The 23,297-nt window shown below is 43.9% G+C and overlaps 1 protein-coding gene across 2 annotated transcripts in view; it reads right to left on the bottom strand.

Annotated features, from left to right (window-relative positions):
* The window catches only part of ALK (ALK receptor tyrosine kinase), a 724,846-nt gene extending 716,398 nt beyond the window's left edge, over nucleotides 1-8,448 (bottom strand). Inside the window, exon 1 of one of the 2 annotated variants that reach the window (XM_070449831.1) lies at nucleotides 6,718-8,448. In XM_070449831.1, the coding sequence (XP_070305932.1) occupies nucleotides 6,718-7,402 (685 nt within the window). In that variant the 5' untranslated portion in view covers nucleotides 7,403-8,448. The remainder of the gene's footprint in view (nucleotides 1-6,717) is intronic. The other variant, XM_070449826.1, reaches the window with a different exon arrangement.
* Nucleotides 8,449-23,297: the final 14,849 nt, after the last annotated feature.

Genomic DNA, 23,297 nt, shown 5'->3' with positions numbered 1-23,297 from the left:
GCTATTTGCTATTCTCTCTACATGACCCCTGGACCTATAACCATCCTCACCAATACTCATGTTCATCTACTCTCAAGCAGAGATGATATCCATGTGCATCTTTTGGAGGCAGCAGCTCATCTATGACTCACAAAAAACGCCATCTATAAGATGCAGTGTGGATGCTTAACAACTTATTTTAGGTTAAGGTACTTTCCTAAGACAGCCTCCCATTCAAGTCCCTGGGCTATGTGTCTCCATGGAATTTCAAAGATTTAATTGCTTTTCACGGGCTCAGGTCTATTAACCACTTAGGACTTTGCATCTCTCCATCTCCATCTTAGGACTTTGCACCAGGGGGGCTTCCCTGGTGGCTCAGATGGTAAAGAATCCATCTGCAATGTGGGAGACCTGGGCTTGATCCCTGCGTTGGAAAATCCCCTGGAGGAAGGCATAGAAACCCACTCCAGTATTCTTGCCCGGAGAATCCCCATGGACAGAGGTGCCTGGCGGGCTACAGCCCTTGGGGTCAAAAAGAGTCGGACATGACTGAGCGACTAAGCACAGTACAAATCTGACAATGAATGATGAGGCTAGAAATGTATGGGAAGGGCACAGCTCTGGCTAATTACAATAAAGGAGTTGCCAGAGGTCAGTGGTCCAGCATGTCTATGGACATGGCAAGGTCTGGACTACACAGATCATTCTGAGGGAAGATCCACCATCTGAAAACTACTGCTCTGTAATGCCTCCATCTTTTTCTTTCTCAGCATTAGTTTCCTTACTTTCACAAAGTTAAGACTTTGTTTATTTCTATAGAAAAAAAAAGAATTGGATTGTAAATATGCCACTTGATTCTCTGGACTGAATCCAAGGTCAAAAGGCCTATAAAATAAAAATAGTTGATAGGAATAAAGTAAATGCCACACCTCAACACCTCTTTTCATCTACATTTCTGGCAAAGACAGGTCTTCTGTGATGGAACAATAGAAACTGTCATCCTGGTCACTCCTCATTTCCTCTGGATCTTACCTCTCATCTCTTAGGAGTTAGTTATATGGGGAACACACAGTATCACAATTGTTGCCAGGGCTGCCACATATTTTCACACATGAGGACTGCACAACTCCAGATGGCACCATTCAAATAGGCTAAAATGTATATGGAACCCTTGTAATTGCAGAGTGCACAACCTGCGCAACCAGATGCTGGAGTGTTGCTGCTTCTAGGAAAAAATATAGCTGTTTATATTGATGGAGCAGTTTACGATGTTTCAGGTTTGGGGTTAAGGGTTACATGTGCTGTTACATGTGCTGTGCTTAGTCACTCAGTCATGTCTGATTCTTTAAGACCCCATGGACTGCAGCCCACTTGTTCATGGGGATTCTTCAGGTAAGAATACTGGAGTGGGCTGCCATGCCCTCCTCCAGGGGATCTTCCCAATCCAGGGATTGAACCCAGGTCTCCCACACTGAAGGCAGATTCTTTACCAACTGAGCCATCAGGAAAGCCCTAAGATTTACATGCATCACCTAATTTAATATTTGGGACACAATCTTGAGATAGGAACTATTTACTATAACCATTTTCAAATGATCAAACCAGGCCTTAAAGATTTTAAGAAATGTTTCCAAGTCATGGCTATTGCCCACCAAATATTTATTATATGACCTTCTGAAAAAGATAATGTAAAGCTTTTTGTCTATTTACATGTCTTGGTTATTTATAGTATGCACCTGAGATGATTCCCTTAGTGGAAAGAGCTCTGATTTGAAGGCAGGATATGTGGTCCCAGTCAGTATTCTAACACATCCTCTAGCAAGTCATAACCTTTCAACATATAAATGAAAGTTTCCAGGTCTAAAACTTTCTACCTAAATGACCTTGAAACAATGTTATCAAACTTCTGGATTCCAATTACTCTACTTACAAAATAAAGCAAATATTTGCCCTTCCTACTGTATGATTGGTAAAAATAATAAATGTTAAAATGATTTATAAATTATAAAGTCCCATACAACTGTAATAGGACATTAATAATGATTATTTTAAAAAGCAAAATGTCCTTTCCAAATCAGGCTGGGCAAATTTCTATGGAGTGTTGTCAGGCAGTAATCCTGAGAGTGGCAATAGGCTGCAACTTTTGCTCACACAACTCTCCTTTTCCCCTACCCGCAGGCCAGTCCCTCTTCACCTTCTGCAGACAAACTGCCTTATAAATGCTTTCATTTTTATTAATGATACTACTCTCCTCCCACCTTCCACATAAAACCTTTCACGAACCTTCTTTCTCTTTTGTAAATTTGTGAAAGGATCAATAGGATTTAGAAGAAGCTCATTTTTCAAATAGCTGTACATATTCTCAGCATTTCAAAGGGTTTTCAGTAGCCAGTAAGAGTTCACCAAACCTAGAACTGATCTCATCTTCTCAAGATCCAAGTACCTTTTGTCTTGCCCAATGACTTGATGCCACACATTAATAAATATATCTTCAATGCATAGTGCTGGGTGAGTGTGGCTCCCCCTACTGAATATACAAAAACCCCAGAGAACACTCTGTTTAATCTAGGGACAAAGAAGAATAAACTCATTAATTTCACAATAGTGTTTTCAAGATACCAACAATGTTCTTGTAAGCACTTCCCACAAACTTCAAAGATACATATGCAATTATTTTCTCTTCCCCCTGGTAACATCAAAATCCAGAGGCTCTCCAGAACTGCATCCCAAAAAACCCAACTCCTGATGCTGTTCTCCATCCCAGCTGTCCCGTCTTCTGCAGCTTCTCAACATTTGAAAATATAGAACTGATTAATTATGAATGCTGTGGCTTGTCTGACCCACATCTCACCTTACTCTTTTGCTCCTTTGGAATTCCATTCCATAGTCAGAGGAATATCAATTTCAGAAAATAAGGTTTCCCTGATATCTAACCTGAAGTTTCCTTCTGCGAGTCTCATCCTATTACTTCTGTGGGCCACGCTAAATAACTCTTCCCCTTCACTGCCACTCTCCCTCTTCAGGGATTTGTGGATTGTTACCATGGCTTTCCCTTCATCACCACTTAGCCCAGCCATATATATTTAATTTTTTTTCGTCTTTTGTCACAAATCAGTCCCTTCAACTCTTAAATCAGCTCTTGGCTCTTCTCTGGACTAACTCCAATTCTCCCAATTTACCTCCAATAACTGATATCCCTTCTGGGAGCTCCAATTTACTCTCTATCTTCCTTCCCTCTCTCTGCCCTTTCCAGAAATGAAATAGGAAGGACTAATAGATATGTGAGTTCAAGGGTCAGGAATATTGCATTGTATATACCTACTCTAAATTGCTTAGGCTCTTCCACAGTACATATAAAGTCCCAAGTCATATATCCCCTTTCCTGGAATGAGAAGACAGGTATTAACAGTGAAACAATTCATCCTATCCCACAGATCACCATCCTCTAGGCTTCTGCCTGGAGGATGGCAGAAGCAAGATGTCAAGACGTTTACACAACAGGTTACAAAGTAGAGCTATGGGCAATGTGGTAGCCTCCAGGCAGACATCATTTTTGAGGTTTGGGCTGACCCAAGAGAGTGTACACCATTTGTATAGCCCCAGTAACTCTCTGTACCTCTTTTCAATGAATGGGTGTTCTGGGGAACTACTTCAGACTTTTCACATGTTGATCCCATTTATGAATTCACAATAACCCTCAAAGAAACACCATTAATACGTCATGCATTATAAAGTCTCTCAGACATCCTTTTGTTCTCTCAGATAGCCCAAACTGCAAGTGATATGGAGGTATTGCTTTGTTCTAACTAGGTGCTTTTCCATTTTTTACCAGATTCCTAGTCATGGTCTGCTCAGGTTTAGTACACTACCTTTAGTCTGAGACAAATGGGCTATCCCAGGCCCCTCAAAACAAGGGTTGGCAGAAGACCCAACCTCTCCACTTCCTTCCCCACAGACAGCCCCACCAGCAAGACCATTCCCCTCTAGATTAGACCATCAGTTACTCGGGCAGAAACAAGAAGGAGAAATTTACTGAGCTATGCCTATTTTCCCTTCACTTAATTGAAGATCCTATGACACAGAAGAGTTAAACACCTTTTCTGTAAGTCAGGGTCTATATAAAAACAATAAATTCATTTCCTCAAACAAGATGAGTAGCAAAATTAGTCCAAGTGTGACTAACTGTTCCAAGTGTGAGAACCTAAACTTCAATTTTGATATAAGAAAATGAATGAAACTACAATAATATATGTTGCCCCAAACATAAAACATGATACAGAAGGGTGTGCCCAGTCCCTCCACAGGAAGTCTGCAGTAGAGACTGTCAAAATGAGGCTGGGGAAGCAGTGATAAGGCGAGAAGCTAGTCCTGCATGGCCAGCTGCCTAACTGCAGACAGCATATGTCTCAGAGCAGGAGAGTCCAGCCTGTTCCAAGTGTGATCACCACAAGGCCTGAAGTGCTTTTCAATAAGCTGTCTGTCTCTCTGGAGGTCATGGGGAGCTCATTCAGTTACACTTAGTGTCTTATTTGATCCCATCAATAATCATTTGATTCCAATACTGCTGAAAAATGCTTGGCTAAAATTTCTAGCCTTTTAATGGCAGAATCCTGGCTCTTTCTAAAACTAGCATTGCTAGATGTGTCAAATGATGCATAAGGGCTTCATCCTGCTGCCAAATGGACTGTGTTGCCGAGGGAGGATTTGGGATGTTCACTGTGCTTCCCTACAGCCAGTAGCAGAGCAGCTCCCAGAGCACACTAGTCTCTACATGAGACTCCCTCACTCAGCAGCTCCAACTCCTCAGCTAATGCTTGACTGGAGTCTATTCTTCAAAAGCATCAAGCGTGTGACTCTCCAGAGGCACCAGTGATAACTTCAAGCAACCTGCTTGTTTATAGTAGGTAAGTTCAGAACTGTAGAAAGGACCCCTTTGCCTATATCAACAGCATCTAGACTGCTAGGGCCTGCCTATATAACAAGAAATGATAGGAAAGTTTCAGAGATGCTCAGAGACTTTTAAGTCAGAGAAAATCTGCATTCCCAGAGAAGTAATTTTTATATCCATTACACAAACATTAGGCACTAAAAGAGAATGTTGCATGTATAAACCATGGAAGCCAAGACAACATTAAAGCACAGCTGTTCTTTACAAAAGTATCTGTGGTGAGACAACAGTATTGGTCTCTATCTCAGTTCACAGAAAGCACTATCAAATTCATCAGATCCTGTCTCTTGCCACAGGCTAGTATAATTCCAACACTGAACATAAACGGCTCATTTTAGGTGCCAATACCACTAGCACTAATGCTGAAATATGCATCCAGACTCTGTTTTCCAAGGGGACCACATAGCGGTATATTTTTTCTACAATGACTGAGAAACCTCAGCTTCAGAATATCCCTGCATGAGACTACTGGGTATATGTGGGAGTGTGTGCGTGCGTGTGTGTGTGTGTGTGTGTGTGTGTTGGGACAAACATGGGAGATACTTGTAGCTCTATAATAGGCTTTTTTTTCAATGCTTTCCATCCAATTAATACAGAGACATTAGTAACCAGTGAAGCATGAGAATTTCATTTATTTCTGACAACGGGAATGATAGAAAAGACGCCGGGTTTTACTCAATGAAATTAGTGTAGGCATTTAAAAGGCATGCTTTCTCTTCTGTGCTTTCTCATTCATTTACATTTTATATTTTATTCACAAGTCTTTCCCCAATGGTCTTACAAAAGAAACATCCATTCAAAACCATCTGGTTCTCCCAGTCAAAAGATATTATGGGAAGAGTTAGAAGTAAGTGCCTAAATACATAACCCCAACTCAGTGAATGTGAGAAGAAAATGAGAGTAAATGAAATATAAACCTCATTTCAGGAGTCTCCAGCAGCGAGATCTGCAGAGAAATGGGCCTTTCAGAAATAGGCATTCAGATCTGCTACCACAGATACTCAAGCTAAGAACTGGAGGGAAGGAACTGGGGGCAGGGAGAGAAAGGGAAATCAACTACTGCCTCTTCCTGGCTTCAGAGTGACTCCCCTAAAGGAAAACAATCTTGGCTACTTTGCTCCCTCTCTCCACATCTCCCTCCATTACCCTGTTGCCTGTCCCTTAGTTCCTCTGGGTCTCTCCCAATACATCTGAGAGGAAGAACAAGAGTCTGTGAGTGGACAGGAACTGGGGTTAGGTGGGGAGCAGAATGAATTAATGAAGAAGAGGCCATTCTTAGGTAAGTCAACATTTGAAGAGGATAGCTGGGTGGGATTCAATAATAAGGAGTTCTATATTCCCTGAGAAAGTGTATCACATTCCCCAAATTTGTGGAGGCCAGGAAGAGTAACAAAGGGAAAGGAAGAAAGGTAACAGTTGAGATCTAGAACTAAGCTCTCAGAATGCAGAAGTAATAGAGGGATTTCAACTGTCTTAGGAGCCCCAAATAAAGGATATCCGATCTTGGCTGCAACCTGTGTCTGTCAGTAGAAACGGTCATTCTACCAAGAACAGGAAACTCGCCCCACCCCACCCCCACCCCCGACTTGGTCGCTGAGAAAGAAGGGACAGTCCCTTGAGGAGTGACTGCGTTCATGGAGAAAATATAGTATAACTGGGGAAGAAGGTTTGAGGGAGGAAAAAGGGCTGAGGTTTTGGAAATCGGGGTTAGTTGACAGTGGTTGCAAATTGATGTGTGTATAAAAAAAAAAAAAAAAAAATCCCGAACCACTCAGGCGGGAGCTGCTCACCGGTCCCAAAGATCTGGAAGAGAAGGCGGGGCTGGGAGGCGCGGATCGCGGCGGACAGTCTTCCCTCTCTGCCCACTTCCGACCCCTTCTTCTCCGGCATCAAGCGGATCCTCAGCCGCCCTTCGCCGTGTTGAATCCACCAACTGAACAGCTCAGTGAGATTGAACTGAAGCAGCCCCGCAGTCGCCTCCTCTGGAGGCCCGACACAGCCCTCAAGGATCGCCTCCTCTCCAAGCTCCAGCACCAGCTGCTTGGCTCGCCGAAGCTTGCGAATCGAGCCTCCCTTCAGCACCCTGGACAGCGTCTGTGCTTGAGCCGGGGTGGGAGAGCTGGAGCCTGCTGTCCACGAGACCCCGGGTGGTGGCCCCACCAGCTTAAGCAGTGGGGCGCAGTCGAGAGCCAGCGAGCCGCGCGCCTCCAGCCGGCCAGCCCTCGGCTCCGAGGGGTACGGCGGTGGCAGCAGCAGGTCCCGAGCGTAGACGCGAAAAAGCGAGGGCACCACAAAGTCCACCGCCAGGCTCTTCCTCTGCAGGCGCGAGTAGCTAAGCGGCTCCCGGGGCTGCAGGGCCGGCCCCGTGGCCGGAGAGCCCACGCGCTGGCCGGTCTCGATCCCAGTCCCGGAGCCTGAAGCTGCCGGTGAAAGCAGCAGCAATAGCAGCAGCCACAGAAGCCCTATGGCTCCCATCCCGCCAAAGGGTGACTGTTTATGCTAGAGCTTCGATTCCCCGGGATCCAGCCTCACCCTCCGCTCCCCCTCAGATGAGAAGGGGTTCCTAACAGTCGTTGGTCCTTACAGGCTCCTTCCACCAAATCTCGGGGGACTGTCCGTGCACTGGATTTCCTTCCCTCCAACTGAAAGGAGAGCAGGAATCTCAATAAAACGGGGCTGGAAGCTCAGGGGCGTGTCAAGAGACCCTGAAGCGCGAAGGGCTCAGCAGCTGGGACCCTATGCCTCTCGCGCGCCGTGCAGAATGCCGCGCCCCCGCCCGTTGATCGCCGAGCTTTGGAATGAGAGAGACTACTATGGTTGATGGGAGACCGCAATTAGGTACCGTCCTCTCCTGCCCCTCGCGGCCTGAGCTGTGGTCTGTCCACTCTTGAGCGGCCTCCAACCCTCTGCAACTTTTGTGCCGGGAACGGTGGCTCCGAGCTGGTATTTGGTGTCCTGGCTGCCTCCTGAGCTGCTTTTGGCTCTTCTGAGCTCCTCTTCCGCGTCTAGCAGGGAAACGAGGGCACCAGCTGTTTCCTCGCGCACCCTCCCGCGATCCTCCGCAGCGGGAGGTCTTCGGACTGCACTACTAGCTGAACTTCTGGACCTAAATCGAGCCGTTGCGCTGCGGAGCGGAGGCTCAGGCCGCCGCCGCGCAAGTTTACATCGTCCTTGCTCTCCTCTCCCGTCTGGTCTCAGAGTTCTCAGGCACCAAAGCGGCCCCAGCGGCAGAAGCGGAGTGAAAGCATTCAGGGACCAAAAGCCCGAAATCTTGCTGCCCTCTCCTCACTCATCGGCAGCTCCTGCGGCTTCAGTGGCTGGGCAGAAGGTGGCCGGAAGTCGCCTCTGTGCCCCGCGACCCTCTGGGCCGCGGCTGCCAGGGTGCCAGCTGCTACTGCCGCTGCAGCCCCGGGAGCCGCTCTATCGCATCTGCCGGGTGGCCCGCCACTTGCAGCTGGCGGAGCCGCGAGCGCGCGCCGAGAGGGGCCTGGCCGAGGCGGGGGCGGGGTTCGAATGCCAGCTCCTCAACGCGGCTGGGCCCACGCAGCCCCGCCCCGCCCCGCTCTCCCGCCAGCCAATGGTGCGGCGAGGTCGACTTCTTATGCAAATCTGCAGAGGACCACCCCCCACCCCGCTTTCATTGAGAAAAGCACAGAGCCCGCCCTACCCTCCCTCCACCCCTCTTCCCTCCCTCGCTCCACCTCTGCCAGATTTCCTGCCCTATGTCGCTTCTGTGTGAACAGGAGCGTGTATTAGATAAATAGTAGGACTGGAAGAGGCCTTTGTAATCAAGTATTCTAATTTCGCACTTAAGGGAAGTAAACGAATCTGACTTCGGAAAAGCAGTTCTGGAATAAAACTGGAGGCCAGGGGAGGGGAGAAGGGAGGGGCAGCGTGACACTGCCAACTCTGGTCTTGGATTAGGGCCCTTAGACAGTCTTCTCTGACCCTTCCATTATTTGAACGCATTCCTGGAGAACCTGGTGATCCCACCATCCACATAGGATAAAATGGTGCGGAGGTCGGGGGGAGCTTTTGGGGGGTTCCAGGGGAGGGTGGAAGTGGCTCGCAATCTTGCAGAGTTGCGATTCAGCTACAACAAATATTTCAGACGGCAGTCACTCCGTGTTTTCTTCCTTTACTCCCTGCAAGGTAAATATTTTAAACTCTAGTTTTAGAGGAAACTGAGTCGCAGAGATCTTAACTGATTTTCCTAGGATCACATAGTCCTACGTGCCTCCCAAGCTCTTACTCATGCCTCTTAACCACTGCTCTTAACCATACCCCTCTATGAGTAACAGGCTAAGAAGTCTAGAAGTGACTTAGCTAGAAAGAATGATCTGGCATTCCTGTTCACAGTCCTGGGAGTGACAGTTCAAAACTGGAGACCATTTCTATAGCCCTGTGAAGTCAGGGCTGTATCTCCAGTCTCTCTTCATCTCTCTTGAGCAGCTATCACAGAACCTGGATAATGGCTGTTTACAACAAATGGTTCACTAGAATCGTAGACAAAACTACAATCTTTGGTGCACACAGTGGAGCTGATTCTCCCTCACTGAGCAACAAAGAATGACCTGATTCATAGAAGAAATGATGCTCCTACCTTGGTGAAGCAAGGGAAGGAGGAAGAAAAGGGAAGAGGAAGGAAAGGGTATGAAGGTTAATAGTTTCCTAGTATGTGAGCAAATATGTTTTGATTTTCATCATATTTCATTGGCATGCACACTAGTGAGAGAATAATTTTCTATGTGACATATTAAAAAGACTAAAACACAGGTCCTTTCATTCCCCACCGCAGCCCTTCCTTATTTCTCAATTTAATTTTTGTCCAAAGTCAAACTGACCCCAGGCATTTGGCTATACCACTCCAGTGTTCTTGCCTGGAGAATCCCAGGGACGGCGGAGCCTGGTGGGTTGCCGTCTATGGGGTCGCATAGAGTGGGACACGACTGAAACGACTTAGCAGCAGCATGAATCCGCTACAATCAACAGCCACTAGGGGGCTGCAGAGACTTTCAACTTAAGATATCCACCAGGGTTGAACATTTTCCCAGGTAAATCACCAGGATCACTGCCTTTTTTGCACCTAGTGAACACAAGGGTCTCAATTCTCATGCTTTTATAAATTTTCTCCAATATCCCCAAAAGAAGGACAAGTGCTTCTCTCTATAGATTAAATCACAATGAATCCAAAACATTTTCCCTTTTTGTTAAATAATTTAGAAAAAGAGGCAGAAATGAATACTGATAGTCTATCAGTCACATATAAGTCATATATGTATATACATACACATATGCATCTGTGGGTGTGTATCACATCACACAGTGGCCTTTTGAGAAAAGGTATATATTATTATTTCCATTACAGAGACAAAACAACTAAGGCTCAGAGAGGCAAAATAATTTGCCCAAGGTCAAACAGCTAATAAGTAAGAGTTGGAATTCAAACCTGTGATTTTTTTCCCTCCAAAATTAACACGTCTCACTGAGACAAATTTGGCCTCTTGCTCATGACTTACAGCTATAATTTTGCCACTTCTCCCTTATGTCATTAGCTTCCCCAGTGGCACAGTGGTAAAGAATCCATCTGCCAAAGCAGGAGATGCAGGAGACGCAGGAGACATGGGTTCAATCCCTGGGTCAGGAAGATCCCCTGGAGGAGGAAATGGCAAACCATTCCAGTATTCTCACCTGGGAAATCCCATGGACAAAGGAGACTGGTGGGCTACAGTCCATGGGTCGCAAAGAGTTGGACACAACTAATCAAGCACGTCTATTCTATCTTATATCATTTCCATCTAGAGCACAGCAGATGGAAAAGAGCAATTAAGAACAACTGGGGGAAAACAGAGATAGAAAGATTTAAAATGTGTCAGCAATGATAACTAACATGGCCTGATGCACATATTATGGACCAGCATATTTCAAAATAATTTTCATGTATTATCTCATTTAAGATTCACACTAACACTATGAGGGGAAGTAACAATATCTCTATTTTACAAATGGAAGCTCAGAGAGAGTAAATTCCCAACAATAGACTATAAAAGGTAACAAAACTGGTTACGGAATTTGAACCTGAATATCTGACTAAGAAGTCCATGGTATCAAATCCTGGATGACCTCACAAGACAGAAAATGGAGTATGGTGGAATAGACTGAGATGGGCAGAGGTGAACAAGGAAAAAACTGAAAGCTCAACTCAAAAAGAGAGATATAGGGTGTGGAAGTTATAGTGAGAGTGGACAGGAGATAATGGAAGCCATGAAGACACATTTGATAAGATGGGCTGCTCTGGGTCACCTTGCTGATAACTTCAGCACTTAAGTTGAAGAGGGAGGAAAGTGAGATCATGAAGGAAGAAAGCAAAGGGCCAAGATGGACACTGAAAGCACCAAGACCCTCCTCTGGAAATTCCCAGTTTCTGGTAATGGCAAAGTGAGTAAGACTGATACGGAGGGGTTTGAGTTCTCTGTAAGAAAAGCAGTAATAAAAACAGCAGTTCAAATCCAGGCAGTGTGACACACCTCAAAACTGGAAAACCTGATTGCGACCTACAGAGTTAAGTCAGGCATTCAGGTGGTCAAAAAGAAGGGGGGAAAAGAAGGAGAAGAGAGAGGGAAGGAAAAGAGCAGGAGGACCAAGAGAAGGAAAAGAAGGTAGGAGAAAAATCATAAGTTCAGCTAAAGCTAGTCATTGAAAGATGCTTTCTGCTAAGACATTTGGAAACTCACAGCCAGAGTATCTTACCCTGGGACAAGAGCAGGGAGTGTGCTCTAGAAAAAACATTCAAATGACTGTGGATTTGTATTCAGGAAACTGGATTTTAATCACCATCTTGCTTCTCGGAGGCTCTGTGAATCTTGGGGAACTCCTTGATTTCTCTTGGCTCATACATCAAACTAGAAGAACCAGGTATAGCTTTAAGATACTGGCTACTCTGAATTCTGTGTGAGATTCTCCAAGTGGCCAAAAGTTCTCATCCAAGACTGAGGGCCAGAGCTGAGGTGGCTCAGATGGTAAAGAATTCGCCTGTAATGCAGGAGACCTGGGTTTGATCCTTGGGTTGGGAAGATCCCCTGTAGAAAAGAATGGCAATTCATATCAGTATTCTTGCCTGGAGAATTGCATGGACAGAGGAGCTTGGCAGGCTACAGTCCACGGGGTCATAAAGAGTTGGACACAACTGAGCAACTAACACACCCAAAAGAAGAAAATGAACTTCCAAGGGAACCAGGGAAAGAGTCTGAAACTAATGCTGAAAAGAGGAAAAATAAAGATTTCTTTCCAAAAAGAAAGAAATGTATCTCTACTAGAAAACAGACTTCAGTTCTGAAACTATATCTGCAATTACTGACCAGTCATACATAAGATATCTTCTAAAAATCATCATCATAAGAGAAAAGTAGCTAGAATAATTAATTCAACCATTATTTATTAAGCACCTACTATTTGCTTGGCTTTACATGGGGTGCCAAGGAGAGGTACTGTGATGAATAAAACAGACAAGGTTCCTATTAGCATGAGGTCTTGATAAAAATCAAATGAAAAAATCCAGAATGCAAAATTGAATTCAGGCCTATGCTATAACTAAGCAAAAATTACAAATACAAAACAAACAAAAAAAATGGAGGAAAACATAGATTTATTTATAAATAGACTTATTGGGCATGGCAAATTATAGGTGATTTTCTTTTTACAGCTAACTTTTAACAGTTTTGTAAAATAAATAATAATAGAATTTGATTCCCATAAAGAAAATATATCAGTCAGGATAGCTAGGTTATGCTGTTATAACAACAACAACAAATTTCACTAACAATGACATATAATCTCATAATCCATATCTATTTCAGGTCAGCAGAGAGCTCTGATTGCCATAATAATTCAGGGATCCAGGCTACGGAGGGGGCTACTATTGTGAACTTAGAGGGTTTTGAACAAAAAAGTTCCAACCTGGAAATGTCACATCCTTTTTACTCATGACTCTGGCTGGAAACAGCCATATGGACCTCTTCTATCATGAGAAAGTCCACAAGGTGGAGAGTCAGAAATATCCAGCAAACAGCCTCAGCAATGTCCAAGGAAAACCTGTTGAAGGGTTGCCTTAGATGACTCAGACCAGGTAGGGTCTAGAAGACTGGTGTTACCCAGTGAAAATATGATCTTAATTTGCTTGAGATCCACAGCCAATGGGAGAGCCCAGCCACATGAGGCCGCACGGCCTCTCACTGTGTCCATGTGTCATTGTGGAACAACAGAAAAGCTTGGTCTGCTCTCATCCCTCACAAGGCATGATATAAGAGGCTGCACAGACACAATAAAAGCCCTTCTCAAACACCAAAGAGTGACAGCTCTCTCCCAGAAACTATAAACAATCTTACATTTACTGAAAAGAGAAGAAACAACAAGAGAGATCAAAGCAAACAGTTCTCCACTATGTATTTCACAGCAATCCCCATGTTTGCTGAAGCACAGTACATTAGGGAAAAAGGCTGTGAGCAGTACTACAAGTAGCATGTGTTGGTCTTAACCCCTGCTGCTAGCCTAATATTTTCTTGTCTTTTTAAATATCCTTTTTGGCCAGAGAAGATGAAAGTAAAACTTTTTGGGTAATCTGATTATCAATGCAATCCTTTTAAGACCTTTCAGGGGCTCCAGACCAACACAGTATCCATTTCATTTAGTTCTTTCTGACTTTCAGCCAACCCAGGTTAGTGTCCTGGCCTGTGACTTTTAGCGACATCAAGAAGAAGCCTTTGGTATCTTACAGCCTAATCACATATCTGTGACAGATCAGATCAATCATAGGCAGATCAATCTCTGAGCAATAGATTGCATATAACTGACCTGCTCCAGTTGTCCTAATGATGGAAATAACAGGCAATTCCCACTTGCCAGTCCTATCTGATTCATTATTTCACATCTGCATTGTCTTGCTTGGTCTTCTCTCCCTAACTTTCTTCCTTATTCAGACCCGGGATGACTAAACACCTTTGACTGAGCCCTACCCAGATAGAGAGACACATTTTAGTTCTACTTAGGAGGAAGGGGGGCGACAAAGGATGAGATGGTTGGAAGGCATCACCGGCTCAATGGACCTAAGTTTGAGCAAACTCCGGGAGATAGTGAAGGACAGGGAAGCCTGTTGTGTTACTGTCCATGGGTGGTAGTGTCTGACACGACTTAGCGACTGAACAACAACAAGAGGATCTTAATGGCTTAGCTCAGATGGCTTATCATCAATTGCCTTTCATGCTAATCACTTTGAATCCTATTCAAATAACTGCTTTTTTTGTCTTGGACTCAGTGACCAAGCCACACCTTATTCCTAATTTCTTAATGGGCTAAGCTTAGCCTTGTTGTTACAGGATTCTCCCCCTAGTCAATACCCTTCCTCTGAAATCTGCTCTCCACTGACTGGCTTCTCTGAGCCAGTCTCCTGCCAGCCCAACTGTGTGTATACTAGTTCTCAGTCTTCTCTCCCATGGATGTGAACTAGAGATGCTATCTTCCTCTATTTCCCCCTTCCTCTGATTGGGCCCACAACCAAGAGTAAGCGTTACTTATTACTATGGAACACAGGTCACGACCATGGTTGATTAGATAAGAAGTGAACACTTGACTCCAGAGAGGCCCATCCTCAGGCTGGGCTGAGCCAATCAGCTTCCCTCTCCAACTAGGAAGCAGACTGTGTGGAACTGACATGTGAGTCATTAATAGTGGGGCATCAGAATGCCCCCTAAAAACTGATGGTTTCCATCAGGCCTTTAATGAACATCTCACTTTTTGAGAAAATTTGGGATGGACTCTGCTCCTGGCAAATCAAACTAAGACAAGCTGGGGACACTGCCCTTTCTCTCCCACTAGTGCTTCCTGGCACTAACTCCTTACAGAGGTCCTACCTAGAGACTGCTCTCTAAGCATAGGTGTACCTGACCCCAACACTACTCACCCTGCTATCCATAACTGACCTAGGTCTGCCCTCTTCCTGCTTCCTCTATTTCCCCAAAGCCTGCTGAAGCTGGGAAAGTCTCACCAGCAGCCCACCTGAGTTATCGTCACAGGTAAAGACAAGAAGCCCTGAAGATGAACAGGCACATCTACAAACTGTCTACTGCTCTCATGTACCAAGTCAGGGCCACTTTGAAAAATGGTCTTTGAACACCCAGGAGACCCAGAGGCAACTCCTGTGGTTAGAGTCAAAGGTGGTGAGAAGCGGCAGCACTACTGAACTGCTTTTAAATTGGTCTTTAAGCAAAAGAGTAAAGCAGCTCAGCCCATTAAGGAACCCTCACTCAGAAGCTGTCCCACTGACATGCTTCCCAGGGCCTTCGGGGACTCCACTAACAAACCTCCAGCAGCTACGCCAGTTACTTCCCTGCAAGTCACACCATATCAAAGTGAATTTGCAGGGACATGAATGCATGCCTGACCCACTGAGGGAGCCCATCTGGTAAGTTTAGCTTCTATCTTCAGCAGCATGACATAATGAAGGAAGCTCCTTTGAGGGAAGCAGAGCGTTTTCCCAACTTGTCTCTCCACTTCTTTACAGCAGTGAGTTTCAAAGCCTGATGAATGCAAGAGGTCTCCCTTCCTTCAGGGAATGATGAGCTGTTTTGTAGACTTTCATCATGACATGGGACTCAGGGGTACCTAGTAACAAGCTGAGTTATCGAGGTTATTAAATGTTGGCGCTCATAAACTAAAAATGGTTCATTATTAGAGTTTGCAGGGGAGTTTAATTCAGTATCCACTAAAAAGTGAGTACACTTTGCAAAGCCTGGCTGCATTTCCCAACTCCAGCTAACTATGAGAATGCCTTAGAGGAAACTGTACTCCAATAATCTTCAGGAAGTCAGCTTTCTTATCAACCACGTACTCGGTGCCATTGTGAATTGCACTCAATGCAAATAATACTCCAGGTGATTCTACTAGCATTAAGATTACCACACTACTGTGAGCTGGTGAGGTTTTCAAGAGCTGCTACTTTTAATTTTTCAAAATATGAATTGTTGCTCATTTAGCTTCATTAATATTGTTATTGTTGTTTAGTCACTAAGTCCTGTCTGTCTCTTTTGCAACCCCACATACTGTAGCCCATCAGGCTCCTCCATCCATGGGATTTCTCAAGCAAAAATACTGGAGCCATTTCCTTCTCCAGCAGATCTTCCCAACCCAGGGATCAAACCCATTTCTCCTGCCTTGCATGCATATTCTTTACCAGTGAGTCACCTGGAAAGCTCTTCATTAATATTAGAATATTATCAATTATTCGGTTAACCCTACGGTGTGCAGTAATACATGGCTGCATTAACAGTATTTGGGGCCTATCATTTTCCCAACAATTAGAGTTTAACATTAATCATCCACACCCCTGGGCTAATGTGCTTTTACAAGGACACAGCCTGTGAATTTGTGCCACTGGAATAACTTGAACTTCTGTCAAAGAGAATGTGATAAAATCACCGAGTTGTTTTAAAATCACAATGCACTGTTTAAGCATATATAGACTTTATATCCTCACTTTCTTCTTTTATAATGTGAATAATATGTAATAAGTATTTTTCACTAGCAACATATTTATCACAATTTGTTCTCCAATTCATTTTTATCCTCTCCAACTCCTATCCATCACCAAAAGAGGGGTTGGGTGAGCCATGGAGTCTTTTGCCTCATACAAGTGGACTATGATCAAAAACACTTAAGGACTATGGAAGCTGGAAGGCCCACGGATGGAAGTCAAGACCCCCACCACTTCACTAAAGCACCACCAGCTTGCCTCGAATCTAAGCACACACTTACTTTCTATGTTTGCAGAAAGAATCCTGCTGCCAAAAAAATGTTTGAAATCTCTGCACTACACATTTCTATTTATGCAATATCACAGTCATTTAAAACAAAGCGAGAAAAATCCAGAAAGAAAACACTACCTTGTCAGTTGTGGGAGTTGCTTTAAGAAAAGGAATGTGTAAATGAATAGTCAAAGCAATGAAAAAAACAAAGGTGGAACTAGATAAAGAAGAAGGTTTCACTCAGCTCAATTTACCCTACTAGCAAAGGACTCAGCTGGGTGTTGGGAGAGAATGGAGTGGGAATGATGCCAAGATGAATGAGATAAGATCCTAGATAGTTTTGGTCCAAGAGAACAATGAGAGAAGTTCAAAACTGACTATGATACAGAAAAGAGAGATGCAAAGTGCCTGGGGAAAGGGATGAGGGGGAGGGATGAGGGAGGAAGCTTCTCCCCCAACCCTGGGTTGGCATGACTTAGTCAATCATTCTGCAGAAATTTACCACTGAGAAGGCACTTGGCAAGGCCAAGGAAAGGATACCCACAGCAGGGATGCCCTTGTTCATCTCAACACCAAGGAAAGTGATTTAAGACAAGGCTTCTCAAACTTGATTGTGCATACAAATTACTGGTTGGTGGGAGAAGTCTTGTTAAAAAGCAGATTCTGATACAGCAGGTCCAGGATTGGCCTCAGATCCTGCATTTCTAACAAGCTCCTAAGTGATTCCAACACTGCTAGTCAGATACTTTGAGCTGTGGGATCTAAAAAACCGTGCCACAGTCAGATGCTAATGACATGTTATAAGGCATTAAGTTCTGTGACAAATACTGCTCCTTGCCTACCCAACATCTCCTTTTATTTTACATTGAAAGTCCCAGTTTTGTTTGGTAGGCTCATATGCTCAGCTAACTGTTTAGTTCCCCAGTACTCACTGTAGTGAGGGATTTGGAGGGGGTCACACAATTTGGACAAAAAAAGTGTAAACAGAACATTCTGGAGAAGGTATCCATTCCTGTTTAAAATGGCAAAACCTCTGATAGAGAAGGTCTTCATTTCTGTCTTGGGTTTCCATCTCCTTTTTCGTGCCTGAAACACGGACCTAATGCCTGAAGGGGCAGCAGCTTTCTTGCCACCATGACACTGAAAACCACAGTCATGATGATGGAACTAGAAGAAGCAGCCTGGATCCTTCATGCCTTGTGGACTGTGCCTTTCTGCCGTTTCTTGGTGTCTAGGTTTGGGTTTCCCCAGAAGCAGCCCTGAGACAAGAACTGAACTGTTGTTTATTTAGGAAGTAATCCCAGGAAATGCCAGTAGGGGGATGAGAAGCGACACAAAGAAGAGAAGGAAGCCAAAAATGGTATGTGATCTATTCAGTGGGGAACTGGATCTTAGTCCCACTGGGGAAGTCCAGGACACCATGCAGAACACACCAGAAAGGTCCCACCATGGGGGTAGGGAGTTAGAGTATGCACCCAAGCAGTCCCATCCTCTTGGGGGTGGGGGAGAACTAAGCCCTGTAGAGCATTAATTCTCCAGCACACTGGCCTGCCCTACATACAGGCCAAACATACTCCCACAGCCTGAAAGATTGGGACCAAGATTGGGGTATTTTCAGTAGCAGTGAGAAGCATACAGACTGACATGGGTGTGGTACCAGCGGGATCTGCTACACTTGGTAAAACTCAATCCAGACTCTATTACTCAAACACAATTCAAGCTGAAATCACCTTAGGAGTATTCTGATTTTTAAAAAGGTTCTCACCCCCATCACAAGAGGGCAAAATTATTTAATACTAAATCATGTATCTGTAATGGCAGTGTCCAAGGCAACATACTTAGAGGCAGGAAGCTTTTTCTAGCAAACTTCAAAACACACTATATAGGTAACCACATGCTCTGCCAGTGGAAGCAGGCAGCAGGCTTTTCCACAATGTGGAGATTTTGATATAACACCCAGAGCTTATAAATACGTTATTCACACAGAATATTTTCCCACTTAGTCTAGATTTTATTTTCTTGCTTCTTTGGCAAATCAAAGAGACTTTCAATGAGTTTAGGAAAAAGCATTCTCCAGGTAGGTAAAGCTCCCATCCTTCTAAATGATTAACATCATTTTGAATGACCTAGAAGATGAAATAATAAGAAAGTCACTCAGAAAAGCACATGGTAGCAAGCTGAGACAAAGCAGAAATGTGAAGAAAGATGAAAAGAATGAGTTCATAAAGTTCCTGAATGTAGAAACTGGAAGCAAGCACAGTGAGATCATCCTTTATTCTTGCCTGAGCCCTCTGGCTGACCTCCGGGGGAATGAAAGCAGTGTGGTGAGAAGAAGAGCCCCAGCCTCAACTTCATTCCACTGCCCATCACCCAACTCTGCACAGCACCTAGGTTAAGGGTTGGCTGTAGCCAAGGCAAGACAGACTAGAGATTAAGCAGGCCCAAAAACTCCGAGGTCATGATTTCAAAGAAAAACTCAGTAGAAAAAGCAGCAATCACCAAGGGGTAAAGAGCAGCAGTATCTGCAATCATACTACAAACCCCATTCTGCCGACCCAAAGGATTTGGGCAGGCAGGGCCAGAGTCCCACAAGGGAAAAAAACAAACAAACAAACAAAAACAACCAACAAGCCCATGGTCATGGAAGACATGGGGAACTGCTTTCTTTCTTTTTAAATATTTTTATTTCTTTCTTTATTTGGCTGCACTGGGTCTTACTTGCAACACACAGGATCTTCCATCTTTGTTGTGGCATGTGGAATCTTTAGTTGCTGAATGTGGGATCTTTAGTTGCAGCATGTGAACTCTTACTTAAGACAGGTGGGATCAAGTTCCCTGACTAGGGATTGAACCTGGGCCCCTGGCGTTGGGAGCATGGAGTCTTAGCCACTGGTCCACCAGGGAAGTCCCTGGAACTGCTTTCTTTTTCTGCTTTCTTTTAAAAGAATTTTAAGAACTTTTCAGAGTCTCAGATATTTTCAAATCAGGTTTCAACATAGCCAAAGGACATGCAATTAAGCAACTGCTTTTGCCACATAACAGTGAACACTTTATTTTCTTTGCTGTTGTGCAAATCACAATGATGGAATTGTCCTTGTTGAATCACCAATGCAGTCCCCTGAAGTGATTTTATCATTTCTTTCTGAGGAGCTTGCTGACCTGTTACTTTACCTTTGCGAATCTCAGCTTACAAGCTTATACATAACATAAGATACATTTACCCTCTCCATGTCTTAGAGTTGTTGCAAAAGTCAAACCAGAAATGGTATCATCTATTTGCAATGGTTTATGAACTGACAGTAAATGTAAAATACTGTTATTATTCACATAGTGTTGTCCCCTAAGCAGATCTGGATTTTTTGTTTATACAATATTAGTGTAACCTTAAATAATACAATATGACTGAGGATTACATGAGTTCCTATGTATATAGACTTAGCACAGGACCTAGCATACAATGTACGTGCTAGATATTGTATGCTCTGTATATGATGAATACTATTATCATTATCATCACCACCACCACCATCCTCATCATTATCAACATGTTGCATTTATTTTAAATTATAAATGCTCCCAATTAGTGAACATTTTCTTGCTTTGATTCACGAGAATTTGGCTGCTTGAGTTTGCTTTTGAGCCAACCTCTAAACCACCAAACAGCATTAGAAAAGTGATAAGTAAGGCTTTTACTGACACCCTGAGAGGCTTTTCTCTTTCAAAAGACAACGAATGAATGTGAGGTTACTTTGAAAACCAAATAATGTACTCTCCATATTGTTATTGCTTTTGCCCAATTTTTATTTTTGTCAACAGCATTCTCACTGGTATCGTCACCATCAAGCCTAGGAAATGTGGAAAAGGAGGGTGGACCTTTTCAACCAGTCATGGAGCAGATTTTTCATTAGCCCTGGAGCTAGTCAAAGGTAGTTTTGCCACCTGTGGACAAATCAGGTTCATCCTACCCATCTCTCTTCCAAAAACCTCATAGCATCATAGAATGTGAATGCTGGAAAAGCCCTCAGCAATCTGGTCAATCCTTTCATTTTATAGATGGGGAAACTGGGGCAAAGGAAAATAAAGGACTTGCACAATACTGAGATAATGAGAGGTGGGAACAGGGCCAGAACTCAGGTCTGTTTAACTCTCAATCCAGTGTTCTTTCACTACCCGGTGCCCCCTCTTCTTGCAGTCAGATGGCATGGTCAGAGTCTTGGCAGGAAGGGTGGCAGAAAGGAAGCCTGTGCAGGTGGGAGAAGCCAGGAGCAGCTGGAAAATAGCTGGCTATTCTGAAGATGAAACAAACACAAAACAAGCCCCAGGAACAGATACAGGCAGGCATGAAACAAGGCAAGAATGGGGCAGGCCTGTCCGAAGAGTAGGCAGAACAGATGGAAGCCCAAACCCAGCTGGCAGGGACATTTAGCCAAGCTGCTCAGAGGCAATTACCTGGGATCCAGATTCATGGGACTCAGTGTGATACAGATTCCAAAACACTCTTGGAAGTCCAGCTCTGACCTGGAGTGACCAAGACTGAGGGCTGGACTATCATTCTGACATATAAAGGATTGACTTTGACTTCTGATGCTATTTTGATTATGCCTGTTCCAACCGTACCATCCTAAAAGGTCTCAAGTGAAAAAAGCTCAGGTAAAGGGTGGAAACCACAGGCTGAGAGTAAGAGTTCCCCAAATCTTGAGTATAAAAGCCAGGAAAAATGAAGCAGAAATTTCCTTCCAACCCCTGATACTGAGCACATGCACAGGACTGAGGTTCTGAGACAGCAGATGATTAGGAGAATCAGAAGAAACTGGCCCTTAATGAAAGGAAATTTTCATGTGTCTGTCCCATGATTTACATATGACTTTAAAAATATAAGTAAAAAAGTCAAATGCTTTTATTCTGAGGCAAATATACAGAATGTGTGAAGGCCACATTTCCTACCTGTCAACCTCCCTTGAGTAGAATAATGGTTTACCTCTGTGGAGACAAAGAGGGCATTTTAGACAGAAAACTGTGTGTGCAATGGCATAGAAGCAAGAAACAGCCTTCCATGACTAGAGAACAGCAAGGATGACTGAAAAACTGGGGGTGTGTCAGACAGCATCCACAGAAAGGACTGGAAAAGCAGACAGAAGATAGAACTTGGAGGGCTTTGCACGCTAGATGGGGTCCTTTGGATGTTATCACAATAGATCCTCATGATAAATCTCAAGTACAGTCAGTCACCATTATTCATACATTTGATATTTGCAAACTGTCCTTTTTAAAATTTATTTGTATAACACCCAAAACAATACTTGCAGTACTTTCTCAGTCACTCACAGACCTGCAGAGCAGCAGACATTTTTATGTACATTTCCAGATGAGGTGAAACAAGAAGATGTTCTTTTGGTTTCAGCTCTCATACCATAAACCAGTGCCCTTTCTGCTATCTATTTAGAGTCACCTTTTTTCATGTTTTGGGCTCTGTATTAGTGATTTCAACTGTTTAAAACAGTTCCCAAGTGTACTGCTGCAGTGCTGCGCAGCAAGAAGGCAGAGAAATGTGTTAGATAGGCTGCACTCTGGCATGAGTTACAGTACAACTGTCATGAGTTTAATGTTAATGCATCAACAATATATATTAAATGTTTTGAAATAGAAACACAAATGAAACAAGGTTATGTATTGATACATTAATTAAACTATTGTGGCCAGAGGCTCACTGGAACCTAACTCTGCATTTCCCCTAGGAGTACTAGTTCAATATTCACTAATTCAGAGTTTGCTGTGACTTTACAGAACATAACTACCACAAATAAAAAGAATCCACTATACTTGGCTCAGTTTTGTTTCATTTCACTTTTAAATTTGCATTTCTCAAATGGTTAACCAAAATGGCTTCCCAGGTGGCTCAGTGGTAAAGAATTCGCCTGCCAATATAGGAGACACAGGTTTAATCCTTGGGTCAGGAAGATCTCCTGGAAGAAGAAATGGCAACATACCCCAGTATTCCTGCCTGGGAAATTCCCATGGTCAGAGGAGTCTAGGCTACAGTCCATGGGGCCGCAACGAGTTGGACACGACTTAGCTATTGAACATGCATGCAGGAACCTAAAGTCTCACAAGGCTCCCTTGCCCAAGGCTCATATTTACTAAGTGATGGAGCCAGAATTTGAACCCAAATGGCATGACCCCCAATCTCCATGTATTTCTACTCTGAAACACTGTAGATGCTAAAATAACAGAAATGCCAGTATCCAGCAGGCCAGGTGTTAGAAATGTGTAGTCAGCCATGCCACAAGATTGAAAGATAATTCAGTGCAACTCTGTAAGGATGCCTGGCTGACTCCTGATTAGAGGGAAAGCCATGTAAAGTGCTAGAATCCGTGTGGCTCCACCTGAGCAGGGCTTTACAAAGACTAGGATTATCAGTGGCTTGTTAAAGGGTCCACAGTGAGCTGCTGTATCTTAACATTCCACACACAGTAGAGCCTGGTGGCCTGTAATCAGATAATAACAGCCTGGTGTACGTACCCTTAATAGTCCCTCCAGCAACCCCCAAACCCTCCTTCTGCTTCCAAGGCATTATA

This window comes from Odocoileus virginianus, chromosome 2 (genome assembly GCF_023699985.2).
Source record: "Odocoileus virginianus isolate 20LAN1187 ecotype Illinois chromosome 2, Ovbor_1.2, whole genome shotgun sequence".
NCBI classification, from domain to species: domain Eukaryota; kingdom Metazoa; phylum Chordata; class Mammalia; order Artiodactyla; family Cervidae; genus Odocoileus; species Odocoileus virginianus.
The sequence above is the reverse complement of the archived record's forward strand: the minus strand, read 5'-3'. Positions and strand labels throughout refer to the sequence as shown.